This window comes from Mya arenaria, chromosome 13 (assembly GCF_026914265.1).
Source record: "Mya arenaria isolate MELC-2E11 chromosome 13, ASM2691426v1".
Taxonomy (NCBI): domain Eukaryota; kingdom Metazoa; phylum Mollusca; class Bivalvia; order Myida; family Myidae; genus Mya; species Mya arenaria.
In genome coordinates, this window is record NC_069134.1 from 66,662,159 (window position 1) to 66,680,729 (window position 18,571).

The 18,571-nt window shown below is 35.1% G+C and overlaps 1 protein-coding gene across 1 annotated transcript; it reads right to left on the reverse strand.

Moving 5' to 3' along the window:
* Window positions 1-260: 260 nt before the first annotated feature.
* LOC128213299 (toll-like receptor 4) lies at window positions 261-4,921 on the reverse strand. Its single transcript, XM_052918901.1, has one exon. It carries the CDS (start codon window positions 4,682-4,684, stop codon window positions 1,949-1,951), a length of 2,736 nt encoding a protein of 911 aa, XP_052774861.1. The 5' UTR covers window positions 4,685-4,921; the 3' UTR covers window positions 261-1,948.
* Between the last annotated feature and the right edge of the window lie 13,650 nt (window positions 4,922-18,571).

An 18,571-nucleotide genomic window follows, 5' to 3' on the forward strand; every position in this document is an offset into this window, starting at 1 on the left:
CAGTAACTAAAAGTTGGACGGCACAGAAATCCTTCATTATTCAGTACACTAACGCATGTTTATAAGGGAGTTTGAGGAAAACATATTAGCAGTTCAAAACAATTTTTTGCGCAACTATATTTTCTTGAAATAAAAACGAGGCTAGATTTCGAAATTAAGATACAAGTATTAACACTAAACTTGTAGACGAACCGAATCACGTGGACCCCATCCACCCAGCTACAAACGAAAACATGATTTGTAAATAATAATCACTTTATTATGTATATACATATAACATTTTAATTCGATTAACTTCATAAAGAGAAACCACAGGAATAACACAAACATGTTATTACTATGAATATACAGCAAATATAATGCATAATGTTAATTATAGACTGTTACATCAAGAACACAGTACATATACCATATTACTGTTCTGTTCTGGTTGTTATTTCTTTGTTGTTGCTGCTGCTGTTGTTTTTTAAAACAAGTCATTGAAAATCGGTTCATTCCGTTTATATTTTTCGTTCTTTAATCCATGTTCTCACGATAATTCAGTAAAGCATTTGAATATTATACTTATAAACCTTGCACGAGGTATCAAGTAGGTTACCATAACTATCTATTAGCGGAGTCTATATCTCAAAATAAATACAAAGAAATTTGAAATGTGCAATTTTCTCCATTAGTCTTTATTATCATAAGCCTCAGAAGGCGCCGACTATATTTGATATTGTCCAAAATGTAACTTAAACTAAGGGACCAGGTCATGAATTGAAGAATAATGTGGGTTTTTTATATTTTCCTCGTTGTACTGTAAAATGTGAGGTACATTGTGTTTAAAAAAATGTTTTCTTTTATTGATAACGAAGTCTTAAATTATAACGCCCCAGAATATTGCTTTTTATTTTTTTTTTAAATGATTTTAAATACCAACGTGTCCTCGAATAAATGACGGTTACACAGTAGTATAACAATTTCCTTTATGTTTTGCAATCTCCTACGCAGTAACTTCCCTTTGCGAGCAGCGACAAAAGGCGTTTTGAAAAACTAACATTCAGCTTAATTGTTTGTTTTGCAAATGCCATTCAAAAGATTACAAGTGTGTTCACAAAAACAAATACAATTGTTACAGTATGATCAACAATGATGTCTTTCGATCAAATGTATACTTAACATTTTATCATTGAGGTAAATAACAACTTTTTGGTGTTCTACATGCATGTTTTTCTTCTATTGTTATCGCGCCGACTTGATGCTATGCATCACTTTTTCTTGTTTTGATTGAAAACACTCTACGAGGATAACCTTCATTCATGCTTCACTGCCCACACATTGATATGTCAACAACCTTAGCGTCCACCAACAAGTATCAATATATGATGCGTTAGGAATATTGCTAATTATAGATTGTATACACAACAATAATAATCATAAGACGACTATTGACAAACAGCGTCTGCTAGCCTGTCCCAAAATTGATCCTCCAAGTCACCTCCTTCGACCGGAAGTTCCAAGTAGGTCCTTTCGCGGAACACGTCCAAAATTTCCAAGGGAATTCCAGAATATTTCCAAACAATGTCTTTTTTGTATCCCCGTTCAATTTACTCATAACAGTAAAGTGTATTCCCGAAAACAGATACGATTGTTGCAGTATGATCTACAATGATGTTTTACAGATGTTTAATTAACATTTTATCATTGAAGTAAATAACAACTTTTTGGTGATCGACATGCATGTTTTTTTGTTCTTTTATTGTTATCGCACCGACTTGATGCTATGCATCACTTTTTTTCTTGTTTTGATTGAAAACACTTTACTAGGATAACCTTCATTCATGCTTCACCGCCCACATATATGTCAACAACCTTGCCAGCTTCCACCAACAAGTATCAACAGATGGCGCGTTAGGAATATTGCTAATTATATATTGTATACACAACAATAATAATCAAAATACAACTATTGACAAACAGCGTCTGCTAGCCTGTCCCAAAATTGATCCTCCAGGTCACCTCCTTCGACTGGTAGTTCCAAGTAGGTCCTTTCGCGGAACACGTCCAAAATTTCCAAGGGAAGTCCATTCGTTTGCACATTCTCTTTGAGTACCACGCACAAAACGTCCCTTCCGGTTTTAATGGTTTCCATGCGAGCCATATTCATTTCGTACACGCACCAACTGCTGGCCAGAAAGTTTGGTGACATGATAATGAGGGTTTTTCGGCTACTGGTTATTGCGTGGATAATATTTTCATTTATCATATTTCCGGCCAAAAAATCCCTGTCGTGGACCGACAGACGTAAGCTCCGAATTGATTCTAACTCGGGAACAAGCCTCTGGCGAACAAAGACGGCATCTTTCTCGGCATAGGACACAAATGCGTCAAACTCGTAGTCACCGTATTCATGGTTAACTGGAACATAGCCCTTGAAACGGTATTTTGCCGAATAGTACATGTACCGTAAGTCCCATCTATATCTGTAAACGAAGCTGCATGTAATGATGACGAGTATGATGAAGAGCGAAATACTCGTGGAGACAATCAAGGGCAGGTAATTGGCACATTGTTTGTTTAGTGTTTTGTATATTTGGTGTGCATTAGAAAGATATCCTTTCGACCCATTATCGAATGTGCATTTGTACTGGTTCAGTTCCTGAAAAGCTGTGACCTTGGTCTCAGAGAACCATTTTACCAAATAAACATATTTGCAAGTACAACAGAAGTTGTTCTTTTTCAATGCAATAGAAAAATTGTTACCGACAATCACTTTTGTAAAAAGCGTAAGGGTGTCAGGACTTATTGTTTTGATCATATTCAAAGTTAGGTCAATAAATTTAAGATGTTGCATATGGTTGGCTTCAAATGAGACGCTTTCGAGAATGTTGTCTCGCAAAAGCAACTGTTGAAGACCCACAAGTCCAATAAACACTCCCTTTGGAAGTTGTTTGATCTTGTTTGAAGAAAGATCCAAGTACTTTAATTTTTTAAGCCTACTTAATAAGATACCCTCATTGTCATTTTTAAAAACATACCCCAAATAATTCTGAGCCATGTTCAGAATTTCTAGATTGGCCATGTTGTGAAATGCATTTTGGGCAATTTCAGAACAAGAGTTATCGTCCAAATGCAATTCTTTCAGTTTATCTAGACCTAGTATTGGTCCGTTCCAAGTATGTAAAACGTTGGTAGAAAGATTAACGGTCTGGATATTATTTGGCTGACAAAAACAGGAGCTGCGTATTGTAGTACGTACTTTAAGATCTTTTGCATCCACATGTCGCACGGCCGCCGGAAGAGGAAACCTTGGGATTGAATTTGAAACATTTAGACAATTATCGCATAGACCATTCCTGATCTGGAAATCAATAGATGAAGTAAAATCGTCCAATAGGTCGTCTTTAAAGGATTCATTCTTCAGTTTTCTAGCATTGTTATCCGTCATCGAGCGCAAATATCGTGTTCTTGAAGATCGCTTTGGGTCCGAATATAACATTGCCCTATTTGTGATGTTTGCATTGTGGGACAGTTTACGTTGAAACACGTCGTTCACTAAATAAAAATGTCTAAATCGATGGTCTTTGTGCTGATGCGAAAACCAAATTGTTTCCAAATCAGAAAATAGTTCTTTAGTAACAATATTGGCGAAAATCTGAACCACGTAATGTCCCAGAGCTAATTTGTTGTCAACCACCGATAACGTCTTCAACTGCTTTGGAATAAACCGAACTGCCTCTATTTCCATGTTGTTGATTCGATTGGAATCGAGGTACAAATGTTCGATGCTTGTTTTTGAAAGGTATTCAAGATCTGATGCCGTTAATATGGTGCAGTCACCAAAGGTTGTGTGCAAGTTTGAGATATTCAGAAAACTTATGTTGGTGGGAATCAATCCAAATGTGAAATTTGGCATCGCTGAAAACGTAAGATAAGGGTTTGAGGACAAATCAAGAAAGCGTAAATTTTTCAGATTAGAGAAACTACCATTCTCGACCCTTTGGATTTGACAATTGCGTAGCTGCAGTTTGCGGAGACTTGGTAGCTGAGTGAACATACTTGATAGAATAGTGTTTATATCACACAATGTTTCGTCTCCTCCAAGAATAAGCGATGTAAGGTGTGAAAAGCTGAGGTTCGCGGTACATGGAGATCCATCTATTGACAACTCTTGTAGATTTGTAGCCTTTTGTGTCTCTTGTTGGATTTTACATGGATAACTCGTTTTAGCTTTCCTTAAATTCCTTCTAACATCCAGTGTTTCTAAGTAATTGTGGGTTGAAAGAACGCCTTTGCCAAAATACGTGATATTGTTTTCACTTAAAAGGAGTGTTCGTAGAAACAAACTGTTCATAAAGGAACCAGTCTTTATTGTCCCAATCTTGTTCGATGATAAATCTAAGCAAGTTAGATTGGTGAAACGAGCGAACGAGCCCTTCTCAGTGGTATTTATTGAATTGTTCTGCAAAATTAATATAACAGTCTCTGTTGGTAATCCGTGCGGAACTTTTTCAAGATTCGAGCCAGAACAATCTACAGTTAATATAGATGAATAGTAACACCAGCATGGGTCACTCGTTCCGCATCTTGATTTTCTGGAAGTCTTAGGAATTTCACATGACATATTTGGCGATTCCATGTACTGACAATGACCGATGGCCAAGAACGAGCAGAGCAATATTATTAAAATTAAGTCCGACATGGCTATCTTTGATTATTTAGGTTTTTACACTCCAGATATCTTTTAATTTTCACTTCATGCAGTAAATTTTCTCGTTATAAACAATTGGTGTAAAATTGTATTGTATCCACTTTATCTTCACGCAGAGCAATGTCATGAAAATTTTAATCCGATCGTTTTGTTCTTTTTCTTGAATGTTCAGCTTTCTTGACTCCATATTAATAATAATTGTAAACTCATTTTGGTAATAACACTCGTAACAAGCGTGTGACTGCCATTGTATCCATTCCATCTGACTATATTCAAACCATCATTTGTTTCCGTGTCTATCTGCCTTGTTTAGAAGATGATAGTTTTCTTTGTTGTACGTTATCTGATAATGAGGACTTGACAAATAGTAACGAAAAGTTGCCAAGGACGCAAATTAACATCACACGCCGAGTTGCAATTACACTGCCTGGTGATACAAGGAAGTAATGCTCGAATTACGTGTATCACATACAAAAGTAGTATCTTTACTTTAATAAAACTACGACATGTACATTTGAACAAAAGTTCGTTAGAATGATTTTTTTTTCAGAAAAGGAAGTGCACACGAGGCATTCATATAAAAACATATTGCATTGTCTTATGTGATATTAGGAAAGATAGCTTTTCAAAAGATAAACAATTCCGTTTATATATTATTATATATTTGGTAGCGTTACACGTTCTACTTCCACTTCGTAGGTGTTAAATATGATCTCCAATTAAGAACTTAAAATTAATAGTTTATATATTGTCTCTTTAAATATCTAAGGTTTAAAGAGATAGAAATATACGCCATAGATTTATGCAATTGCTCAATAATCAACGCGCCGACGTAGCATTTATCCAAGAGACTCTTTTTAATGAATAAATAATTAATTCCATTGACAACGAGTTAAGTAGAGAGAATACTTGGCATAACAGTTAAACTTTGAAAATAATTTTAGCAGAAGTTGCTCAATTAATATAAGAAACTTATACATAGTAGTATAGATCATTTTTCTGATGGGGATGGGCGACACATTCCCCTAAACATGGAAATAAAAGAACATTTATACACTTAGCTTAATATATAAACCTTAGGTTATAAAATTACGTAACTCATTCTATAGTCATATCCTAATATCTATATAGTAACCGAAAAAGGCCAAGGCATACAATTGATTGGTGTTGATCATAAAGATACTTTTAACAAAAATGATAGAAAATCAAGCTCAAACAATTACGATCGTGAACAATGTCTGGTGAAACTATTTAAGACATTAATTTCGAGGAATAATTAAATGTAATATTTGGAAACTCTGTAATGAACAAAAAGAAACATTTACGTGGAGAATAAAAAGCATGAATCAGATAAAAGTAGGATATATTTTTTGCTTTTAAAGAAATAGTAACACAGGTGAATTCGACATATATCAGGCCAGCAATAGTTCAATTTACAGAGCCTACGGCTATTTTTCTTAAACATAAGTGCCGTCTTAACGTTGACCATCTTACTGAACATTTAAAAATTCTCTACTTGAAAATGCAAAATATATAACACATGTTAAAAATGTATTAAGGGGAATCATTCAATCAAATATAACAAGTCAATCAAAATGGGAAGTATGTAAGATTGAAATAAGAAAGAACGACAATTATTAATAATAACCAACAGGGTACATGAAAGGTAGAAACATTAACTCCGATATAAGATAAATAGAAGATGCAGTGGTGGATCTGACGGGGGATCACAGAGGGCCCGTGCGCCCCCAGCTGGTCGGCAAGTTATGTTTTTGGGGCACATCTTTATTGATTTTACTGTACAAATAAGTTGTTTTGTCACAATTTAAAGATTATATAAATACTTCAGCAAATATACAATTGAACCTGATTCTCGTGTTCCGTTATTTTTGGTATGCCAATTTTAAAGTATAATATAGTATACGACACGAAAAAGTCTCATGAAAATGACATCGGGGCCCGACAATTAATAATGATAAATCGGCGCCAAATTTTACACAGACATTTGATCAAAAGTAAACAAATTTGGCTGCAGTTATGCGACAGTCAATTGTAACCACGGCCAATCCATGCTCGGGGAATAGCGGGGACTTTGACTTTCGGTCCAGCCAAGCCAGGGTAAAATCCCCGCCCTGGGGGGACGAACTAATGGTAAAATCCCCGCAAAATGCCCGCACCTCAGAGACCCTCGGTAAGGCCCATTCCCCGCTATGATTGCCCGAAGACAAAACCACCGCATTCACCCGGCACTGCGGGAAGGTAAAAACACGGCCCATTTCCCCGGCTATCCCCGGTATACCCCCGGACCTGGGGGGCTGTGGTTACAATTGACTGGTGCATTACTGTTTTCAGAATATATCCTATACCAGAAATATACGTTGTTTTATACTGTTAACATGTGCACATTATATGTTCGTCATTGCTTTTAATAATGTCATTGTGTGTCAAAAAGGTATGTGTGTGCATGACGGTGGGTTTAACTAGTTTAAATTTAAAACGTTGCCGCCTTGAAACTTTCCAATTCGGCTTTTATTAACGTCTGAATCATGCTAGAAACTTTGTAAAATAATACAGAATAATTTATTTAAAACCTTTTTGGAATTTGTTGTCAAGTTATTTTTACTTCAGTTTACATACATGACATTAGAAGTACAATATCGTTAAGTGCAATCAATATACTTAAGTTACTGTACGTTTATACCGTATTTGTTTTACGTCATAAATGTGTGTCTCAGGTTGCCAAGTGGTTGACGACTTTGCTTTCAAATCCATCGACCCCGTTTCGATTGCCCAAACCGGCATGCTATTTTTGAAGGTTTATCTTATATCAGTTAATGCTATCTTTTTAATTCAATTGTTTTGCCAAACATCATTGACAGCGACGATAAATGTGAATTCCATGTCATTATATGATTAAAATAATGCATTCAAAATAGTTTTATATGTTGATAATTAGTTGTACCCCCCCCCATTAAGAAAGTGCTGGAAACGCCCCTGCGTTTGTTTCAAGATACATGGGTATTCATTCACCCCTCACTGTCAGAGACCAATCGGATTTGAATGAGGACAGGTTGCTTTCCATGTAAAGGGCCAAGACCACGCTAGGTTGTTGACAAATTTGAGGCGTGGATGGGGTACAAAAATTATCAGTTAATCTGCTAATTAGTGTGAAAATCTTCCAGGAAGTTCGTATTACAAAGACAAACAGTTCAAAAAGATATTTGATCAGTGATAAAACATCGTACTTGTGTTCGATCAGTTGTCTTGTTCTGGATATGTTTTTGAAAGCAAATATTCGAACATTCGGCTGCAAAGTTAAAGAAAACATTTGAAAAACAGGATTACCAGTTTTCTAATGAATGGTAAGTTGTATATTTCCAAATTTATCTTTATTTCAACTTAAGCAACCATTTTTAAATATCAAATTACATTGAATTAATTTTTGGCAACATTTTAATTTTTTGGTTCGAATGTGACGTCTTTAGTTTTGATCAAGGGGAAATTACTGCAATGGATTTTAAAAGTAGTTCTTAAAGTTGACATTTTCACTCCTTAGTTTGCAGTAAATATATCAAATTGATACTTTCACTGTTGTTATTTCACTGATAAAACTCCATATGTTCATCGAAAAACATGAACTTAATGGTACTCATCTGAACATCGGCAATCAAAAATAACAGAAAATATATATATTCGATCCTCTCTTAGAATCCCTAAATGTCGACCAGTTTAAATAAACACCTGTCCAGCTAGTTCAACTTTATTTCCCTACAATAATTAAGTCGCCATACCATTATTAGTAAATGATGTATTGTTATTGTAGGCTTCCTAAGTGGTTCCTGTCTGATAGCAGACTAGTTAATCTGTAGTGTTAAGTCTTAAGATTATACTCACGGAATAAATGCTCGTAAGATTGATGACAACAATTCATAGTACCACAGTCAATGTTTTTATGAGCACGTGGCCGTGTTACTAAATGGATTAATAAAAAGCGGAGTTAGGGGAGCCATCCGGTGCGAGTCTCAGTATAATTTCCCTTGCAAACAGTTTCATGTATTGTTCGTAGAACAAACTCTGCTGGAATACAGTAGAATGCACTATTTTAGACAAACGTTTACTAAATATATAGTCTCGGCGATTTTTCCTGAATCTCATAACATATTGAGGGGTGAATACGTAAAGGTTCTAAGTGACATTAAATAAAGAAGAAGATAGAACTCTTTAGCTTTCACCCCTCGATATTATACCGAAATTCATTTTATTTTTCGAGGCAAAATATAGGTTGATGCAATTTTTATTTTTTTTATGCGTTTTTATGTATAACATACATGACTGTAATGATCAAACAAAGCCAAAAGCATACGATTTAGGTACGGATAAAAACAATTAACTGGCGAAGTTGTGGCCATGTAGCTATAAAATAAAAATATAAACAAAACATGTATAAAGGCTAATATATATGTTGACAAACGTGTTGCAGACGCAATTCAGTGTGTATGTATATTGGCAAGGGAGGTTATTCATTTTTTTAGATCCAAGGAAAGTAACTTCAATTCATGAAAAAAGTAGTCCCAAAAGTTGATATTTTCACTGTTGTTATTTCACTGATAAAACTCCATATTTCATCGAAAAGCATGATTTTTTTTATTGATTTTTGCATCAGTCTTTATTGTGTTCTTTTTAGGCACACATCCTCACCCCGTTTTACATCATATCTATCATTTGTAGTATTACTAATGGACTACAATTTAATCTGAGTTTTTGGGATGTTTTGTTGTTATTTCTGTTCTTTTTTTGAAAGTAAAATGTAGTCCGTCGCCTACATGGTCTATAGGAAGCCACGCCGTTGACAGTTTAGCACGGGGTTAAATATGAGATTCCTGTGCAACTATAACATTCCGGGATATCAGACGTTACAAAAATGAAAGCGATGAGAGCCCCTTACTAGTTGGTAAAACACCAAACATACTGAAATAAACATTACTTTCGACTTTTTCAACAGAAAAATAAACATGATTAAATAGCTTAAGAAGGTGTTGTCAGACTTCTATTAAACAGATTCGAAATCATTAACTGGTAGAACCATGACACCCATTAACTATCAATAAAACAAATCTACTTCAGGAGCCGTATTTAATAAACACATTAAATTCAATATTCAATTACAGTTTATTAGTAAAATCTGAGTGTTTTAATTGGATGCAAACGTTTTTGACCAATAGATCGAATAGAATCACTGAATCATATCGAAGGATAAGGATAAGAACTACATTGAGAACGGCCCTATGTGTCAAAAATAAATAGTGCACTATACCCAAGGCAAATAGTATATAATAATGTGTCATAACGATAGTTGTGTGCATTATTCGTTATGTCCACTGTGCGGTTTGCTTCATCCCGACGTTTTGGCCCTTTCTTGCATACCTGACGTGTGTTTCCGGTGACCAGTGCTGGAAAAACCCATCTTACACCCCCCATGTAAGATGAGTCACGCGCAACGGCGCGCCACTTCTTATTTCTCTTTTTGCATGGTTTATGAAAATAATATTATGCTATTCCAATAAAGCGCAATCAAATATATATCTATGCAAGACTTTCAGTTAAAATTGAAAATGAATAATTGTAAAAAAACGCAATTTTGAGTTATTTAAAATTACTGCGCTTTATGACGTCAGTAAACAACGTCGCAAGCGCTTTTTGGTGAAATGTACAAAAGTTCGTTTTCTACGTCATTTTTTCCACAAATTGATAATTTTAGATATGCAAGAAAAAAAGTCAATCATGTTTTTCCGGTCCGGATAAAAAATTCCGACCCTCGGGCACGCTGCGTTGCCGGTAACTCGGCAAGCCTCGCTACCGGCTTACGCGCGTGCTCTCGGGTGGGATTTTTCTATCCGTACCGGAAACACATGATAGATACTTATATTCTGTTCCGGTTCATGGCCCGTTATGTCTGGTTCTTTTCAGGGGCGTAGCTAGCTGCTATTCATATGGATTCATACTTGTTCTAGGGGAGTTCGGGTGCATGTCCCCTCGGAAAATTTTGAAAACAATAGTGCAATCTGGCTTTATGACGTCAGTAAACAACGTCGCAAGCGCTTTTTGGTGAAATGTACAAAAGTTCGTTTTCTACGTCATTTTTTTCCACAAATTGATAATTTTAGATATGCAAGAAAAAAAGTCAATCATGTTTTTCCGGTCCGGATAAAAAAAATCCGACCCTCGGGCACGCTGCGTTGCCGGTAACTCGGCAAGCCTCGCTACCGGCTTACGCGCGTGCTCTCGGGTGGGATTTTTCTATCCGTACCGGAAACACATGATAGATACTTATATTCTGTTCCGGTTCATGGCCCGTTATGTCTGGTTCTTTTCAGGGGCGTAGCTAGCTGCTATTCATATGGATTCATACTTGTTCTAGGGGAGCTCGGGTGCATGTCCCCTCGGAAAATTTTGAAAACAATAGTGCAATCTGGCGTTCTTGTCGTTTTGAGGTGCTTTATGTAGTACTGGAAAATGGACAGTTTTAGGATCATGTAGTCAAGTACGCATAATGCAAGTTTGGCTCATTATTTTGTCAGAATTATGTGGATTCAGCCGCAAACTCGCATAAAGGCAACTACGCGCCTGCTTTTCGTCATTTTCGGCAAGTTAACTTTCCAAAGCATAAGGCCCTCATATCATACGTTGGCATAATTGAATACAGACAGTTCTTTTTACATATTCATAATGGGTGAGGCTATATAAATATAGGTTCTGTCTCGAGTCGTCATATAATCACATACTTGTATTCAACGAGGTCAGGAAACATGTAAGTAAATGAGCCTGTTTTCAGTAAAAACAAAGCAAACACGTTCCACGTCAGAATTCTTCACATTTAACTACGCTGGAAGTAGATCTCGTCGTTATTTCAATTTTTCAGTAAGCCTAAGGATTCACTCTAAGGAGTGTTTATTAATTAGGCTATGTAACCTTCACTGGGACTCAATTTGAACTTAGAAAAACAAACTACACGTTAGAACACAACAATTAATTAATATTATAATCATTGAAATTAAGAACTACTTCTACTGATATACCGGCATACATCGGAGGTTGTTTCCGATCGTCATATAAACACATACAAGTATTCAACGAAGTCAGGAAATATGTAAGTAAACGAGCCCTTTTCAGTAAATAAAGCAATTAACACCTTCAACGTCAGACTTTACAGTTAACTTCGCTGCAAGTAGATCGCGTCGTAATTTCAATTTAGCCTAAGGATTCACTCTAACGAGTCTTAATTATTTAGGCTCATGATGCAACACTTCACTGGGACTCAATTTGAACTTAGTAATACAAACTACACGTTAGAACACAACAATTAATTAAAATTATTATCATTGAATTAAATAACCACTTCTACAATGTTCTACTGATATACCGGCATACATCGGAGGTTGTTTTCGATCGAAAATGACCGAGGTGTTCTGGTTGTTGATGAATTGCGTTTAAATTTAGTTGAGTGAAGCCCGATAAGGCCCGTTAATGTTTAGTCCATTATGTCGGTAATTCCAATAAATTATTTTCGATTAGAAAAAAACGCGTATACAAAATAAATGTTTTTAAAAATGTTCATCTTATGTAATAAAATGTCTGAAGTACAATGTACTATGCCGCAAAATCATGAATTGTCTATATCGCATATTCTTCACTAATGGATAAACAACTCCCATGATGAATGTAGACAGTTAAGCATGTATAAAGCTCAACAAAGCAATGTTTTGGTCACTATTCAACTTGTATGGTTATTTTGGTACAGATAAAGGGAGATAGCCTGTGTAATAGTGGTCAATCAGCTACAGTTGAGTTTCCAATCATGTCACATTGCTGTGAAACCTGCATTTATTACAAAATCAAAGCGCTGAAAGCGCTGCAAGACTGTCGGTGATGTAACTGAAGCAAGCAAACACTACCGCAAAGTTCTTTCAAATGAAACGTGATCAAATGATTTCATACAAATGCTGAACACTCTTTAAGGTAGATGAAGAAGGATAAATGTGATTATAATAAGCACAAATATATTGGCCCTATTAATCATGCATGTATCAAATGGCCTACAAGATTCTTAATTCAAGTTTCCTAAGTTTGAACCGCTTTAAATTAGATAAATGCATATTCATTATGTTAAAATTGCTTTAATTTATGACGTTGCTTATAACAGTTTCAGTAAGCAATTACATTCCTTCATTTCATTAGGGTCTGTTGAAGCCAATGTCTTTAAAATGCAAATACAATACAAACTATACCCAAGATTCAAGGGACATAATAAAAATATAACTTTAAAATGATGCTCTTTCAAGCCTAAAAATGCCTCCCAGAACTTCTCTCAACAGAGTCCACATATCTACAAAATTTGTGCTCGAGTTACTTTCTTTGATATAAAAGTGAAAACAAATCTGCATGGTGCTGTGGCATCATACCATGAAATATCTTTAAAATGTGTTTTCTAGTTTGTTTTTATTATAAAAGTGTTAATAAATCTGCATGTCTTTTTCTGCACAGACAACACACTGGTGCAAGTTTCACTGCAACAACTGCAAAAAAAGTTATATTATATTCTAACTGAACTCTGCATCAATATTCAATTATTTTTATTGGATTTAGGAAATGTCTTAAAGGGTTCATATAAATTAATGCATTTCTTTTCAATTTAATGCATTATCATGCTGGACTCTTTGACATTGATGGTTAAAACAAAGAAGCCATATGATTTGTGTACAGCTTAAACATTATTAATTATATATGTGTTCTTTAATTAAAAGACAAGTGGCAACAATTTCCCCAGTTAAAAAGCTTACATTTGTATATCTGCAGATTGTCACGTAACAGAGTTACTATAGAATGTGACGTAATACGTTATATTTAAGATATAATTAAGATTTAATTAAATGGATATGTGTCTACATACTGTATGTTTAGTAATGTAGAGCATATTTGATTGTCATTTGAATATGAAGATGGTTGACAGCCGACCTGGTACAAATGTACAAAATGGTCATGTTAATTACAAAAACGTGTATTCCTGTGGTTGTAAAGCTGTCATAGGTAGACAACAAATTAGTATAAAAGAGATGATTTGGGATGTGAAAACAGAGGGCAGTTAGGCACGGCAAGGAGACCGGCCTTGGGTCCTTAATGGACGGCAGTTAGGATGTGGGATTACCTTAAATGTCATGCTGTATTATATACTGATTATTATACTTAGAAAGAACGGGGAACAATAAAGACTTAGAACACTTGAACAGTTGTTGGTTGGTTACTGAACGAACTATCACGAAAGTTGAGTGAGCGGTGGCGTTACGCGACAAGATTAATCATTTGCATTTCTTTTGCTTTAATCATTTAAGTCAAATGAGTTAGACATGATATTGCATTAAAATAAGAAAATATTTTTGGGCATCAATCTATAGAGTGCGCCTTTAATCTAGAAATAAATTTCTTCTCAACAGATGCAAAATTATAAAAAAAATATATATAAACCAAGATTTTGATTATGACAACTGCATAGTTAGTGGTCTCCATAACTGCTCAGAAATGCTCCCTATGACAATCTAAGTGCTGGTGTATGGCTTGGGAATAGTGCTGCTCTCTTCAATATGGTTTCTGTCATGGCAGTGATAGCAGTATGTAACATGCCCTTTTCTACTTTCCAGAGAATGAGTCTTCCAATCTAAATAACAAATTTAAGAACAAATATATACATATGCACATGTAATGTTGTTAAAAACAAACCATTTAGGTGCCACAAAACTATAAGATTTTAGGTGAGAATTGAGCCAAACCAAAACATTTAGTCATTTAAAGCTGCACTCTCACAGATTTACTGTTTTTAAAACGTTTGCATTTTTTGTCTTGGAATGACCTATTTTTTGCTTAAATATCTGCAAACCAGTGATATAAAACTACTGACAAAATATTAGATTGCAGAATTCCATATTTCAGGTCAAAAACTAAGGTTTTATGGCTTAAAGCGTTACTAACGGTTTAAGAAAAATGCATAAAACAGTTTGAACTTAAATATGAACATTTTCTGACTAATCTATTGTCAGCAATCTTATATGAATGGTTAACATGCATTTTCACATAAAATGGCCCGTTCCAAGACAAAAAATAAATAAAGTAGTCAAAACTTTCAATCTGTGAGAGTGCTGCACTCTCAGTCACAGATTGAAGGTTATGACAACTTCTTTTACTTTTTGACTTGGAATAAGCTAATGAAAAGCAGTATGAAAACTGATGATATAAGACTGCTGAGATAAGATCATGTTTTTTTATATTTACATTTGTAACTATTGGTTTTATGGTTAAACGCATTACTAACGCTTTACTAATAATGAGATTTTTGGCATAGAACATCATCTTTTGACCGTATTAAAATAAGAAAACAGCGTTCCAATATTTTCAGTTGTCTTTTTTGACTGAATTAATATAAGAAAGTAGCGATCCACTTTTTCCAGTTGTCTGTTATGACCAGTGTTCAGAAATTCGCATAAAATAATTCATTAAAAGACCAAGAAATAAAAAAGAGTTGGTAAAACAGACAATCTGTGAGAGTGCAGCTTAAACATTTTAAGTGATATGCATTATCAGCCAAGTCCAGACCCACTTCTGGTACAAAAAAAATGACATTGAAGTGAGCTAACCGGGTAACTGATTTTTAGGCAGCTCCCAGCTTGGCTCTACAATTGACAGGTGCATTATACATTATAGAGACAATAAATCAAACACTTGAAGCACTAGTCCAAATAATAGTAACTTGACTGATCTTTTTACAAATTTTGAAATGGCATATCCTTCACATACATTTTTTTTTGTACCAGAAGTGGGTAGCTATTCCGATTGGGATTCCGGGTCAGATAATTATATATATATATAAAATATGAGTTATGTACACAAAAAATAAAAGCTGACGAAATAGTATGAGTTTGATGAGTGTTTTTCTTCATTTCATGTCAAAACATAATGATATAAACTGTTATACATGAAGAGCACCTGCAAGGCTGCGGTGCATAGATTAACAACAATCAGAGCCTTTTGGCCATTGCCAAGTTGTTACGATTATATATACAAAAGGTGACTGGTCTATCTCAAAGTTAACCTGAGATGGTCAAGTTGTTATGCTAGGTAAAATGGTTGTGTTTAAATGCATTAAATGCTTATTTTGTGAAAAAAATCTTTGCACTTACATGGTTATAACTAAAATACGAATATGAACCTTTAATTTCTATTTCAAACATATAATACTTATCTAACTATGATTTCAATATCTTTCAACCCCCACCCTGTTTTGCACAAACCCGATTTGACGCAAGGGATTGGAAGAATCCCATATAACACGTCTATTTTTTTAGACTATTGAAGCACATATGTTCTTTTTGATGGTTGAGACGTTTCAGGTTAAACAAAAATTAAAAATGCGAAATAATTTTAGTGAATAATCAACTCTGAATTGAAAGTAACATGAAGATGTTGTAGTGAAGGATTTGCCATATATATATATTTATTTTTTAATCGTAAAAAGAGTCCGCCAACGTACAAATGTTTAGACTAAGAGATGTAGATCAGCTAGATGTACCTTCTAGTCCAAATAATTGTACGTTGACAGATTTCTTTACGATTTTTGCTACAGCAAATCCTTCACGTACAAATTGTTTTGTACGAAAAGTGGGTAGTTATTCCGATCGGGATTCCGGGTTAAAGCATATTGCATCTATAACATATCATAAAAACAAGAAATATTACCAGATAATGTTATTTTATATAAATTCCGTAACCAAAAAGGAATATCCAGCAAATAATTGTGAGTTTGATGGGTTTTTCTTCATTTCATTCTGTCAAAACATTACAATATATACATGAAGGGCACCTGCAAGGCTGCAGTTCACAATTTTACAACAATCGGAACATTTCGGCCATCAATTGTAACAACTCGCCATCTTAGGTAAGCTTCGATATAGTCAATTCCTGTTGGATACTGGCTGAGGTGTTCAGATTGTTTGGCCAAGGCTGAGTTGTTACGATTGTATTATCTCGAAGCTTGTCGGAGGTGGCCGAATTATTACGATTGGGTCAAGTTGTTCCGCTTGACATAATTGTTGTCTGTGTCAGTCAACTTTCCTTTTAATGGAAAGGTAAATAATGTGTTTTAATGCATTAAATGCTTGTGGTTTTTTTTTGCAAAATAGCTTTGCACTTCCATGGTAAAATATGTATATAAACCTTTATTATTCATTTCAACCATAAAATACTTCACTTAATACAATTTCAATATTTTTCAAACACCCCCGCTTTTTGCACAAACCCGGTTAGACGTTAGGGATTGGAAGAATCCCGTATAACACGTCTATTATTTCAGACTAATACACATGTACCTTCGTGTCCGAAATCGATCACTTCCTGGCAGCTCATTTCTGGATTTCTCCATGAATGTAATTTCAATATTGGTGTTCGGAAATGTTTGTAGGCCAATAACAATCGAGAATTTACCTGGGGCGGATCCAGGTTTCAACGTTAGAGGGGCTTAATTTAGGGGCGTACCCTTTATACTTTCGCCCCTCCCTCAGAAACGAAATTTATTTGGTTAAAATTGTTTGCAGGGGGTTTGTGTGTCGTCCCCCAGGAAAATTTTAACAATTTCTAGTCCAAATGATGCATTTAGGGCGTATTTTATTAGTTTCTTCTTCTATATTGAAATAAAAAGTCTTGGAAGATTTTAGGTGAGGGGGGCGCCGGGTGCACCCCACCCCCCTGAATACGCTAGTGTTCCAATGAATTATTTTCGATTAGAAAAAAACCCATTTCGTATACAAAATAAATGTTTTTAAAAATGTTCATCTTATGTAATGAAATGTCTGAAGTACAATGTACCACGCCGCAAAATCATGAACGAATCTTCCACGGACTGTCAGACAAGTATTGTCTATCTCGCATATTCTTCACTAATGGATAAACAACTCCCATGATGAATGTAGACAGTTAAGCATGTAACAAGCTCAACAAAGCCATGTTTTGGTCACTATCCTATTTGTATGGTAATTTTGGTAAAGATAAAGGGAGATAACCTGTGTAAGATGGCTCAATCGGTTACAGTTGAGTTTCCAATCTTGTCACATAGCTGTGAAACCTGCATTTATTACACAAAAAAAAATGTTCGTTTAAAATGCTCAGACATATACTTGGACGATTGGAGAACGTGGTTTGAACACTTTACCTCAATTTGATTACAAATGTAATTTCAATATTGGTGTTCAGAAATGTTTGTAGGCCAATAACAATCGAGGATTTACCTGGGGCGGATCCAGGTTTCAACGTTAGAGGGGCGTAATTTAGGGGCGTACCCTTTATACTTTCCCCCCTCCCTCAGAAACGAAATTTATTTGGTTAAAATTGTTGGCAGGGGGTTTGTGTGTCGTCCCCCAGGAAAATTTTAACAATTTCTAGTCCAAATGATGCATTTAGGGCGTATTTTATTAGTTTCTTCTTCTATATTGAAATAAAAAGTCTTTGACGATTTTAGGTGAGGGGGGCGCCGGGTGCACCCCACCCCCCTAAATACGTTAGTGTTCCAATAAATTATTTTCGATTAGAAAAAAACCCATTTCGTATACAAAATAAATGTTTTGAAAAATGTTCATCTTATGTAATGAAATGTCTGAAGTACAATGTACCACGCCGCAAAATCATGAACGAATCTTCCACGGACTGTCAGACAAGTATTGTCTATCTCGCATATTCTTCACTAATGGATACACAACTCCCATGATGAATGTAGACAGTTAAGCATATAAAAAGCTCAACAAAGCCATGTGTTGGTCACTATCGTATTTGTATGGTAATTTT

What these genes read in the sequence shown, in the direction of transcription:
- LOC128213299 (XM_052918901.1), bottom strand. Translation starts at nt 4,684, where the DNA reads ATGTCGGACTTAATTTTAATAATATTGCTCTGCTCGTTCTTGGCCATC.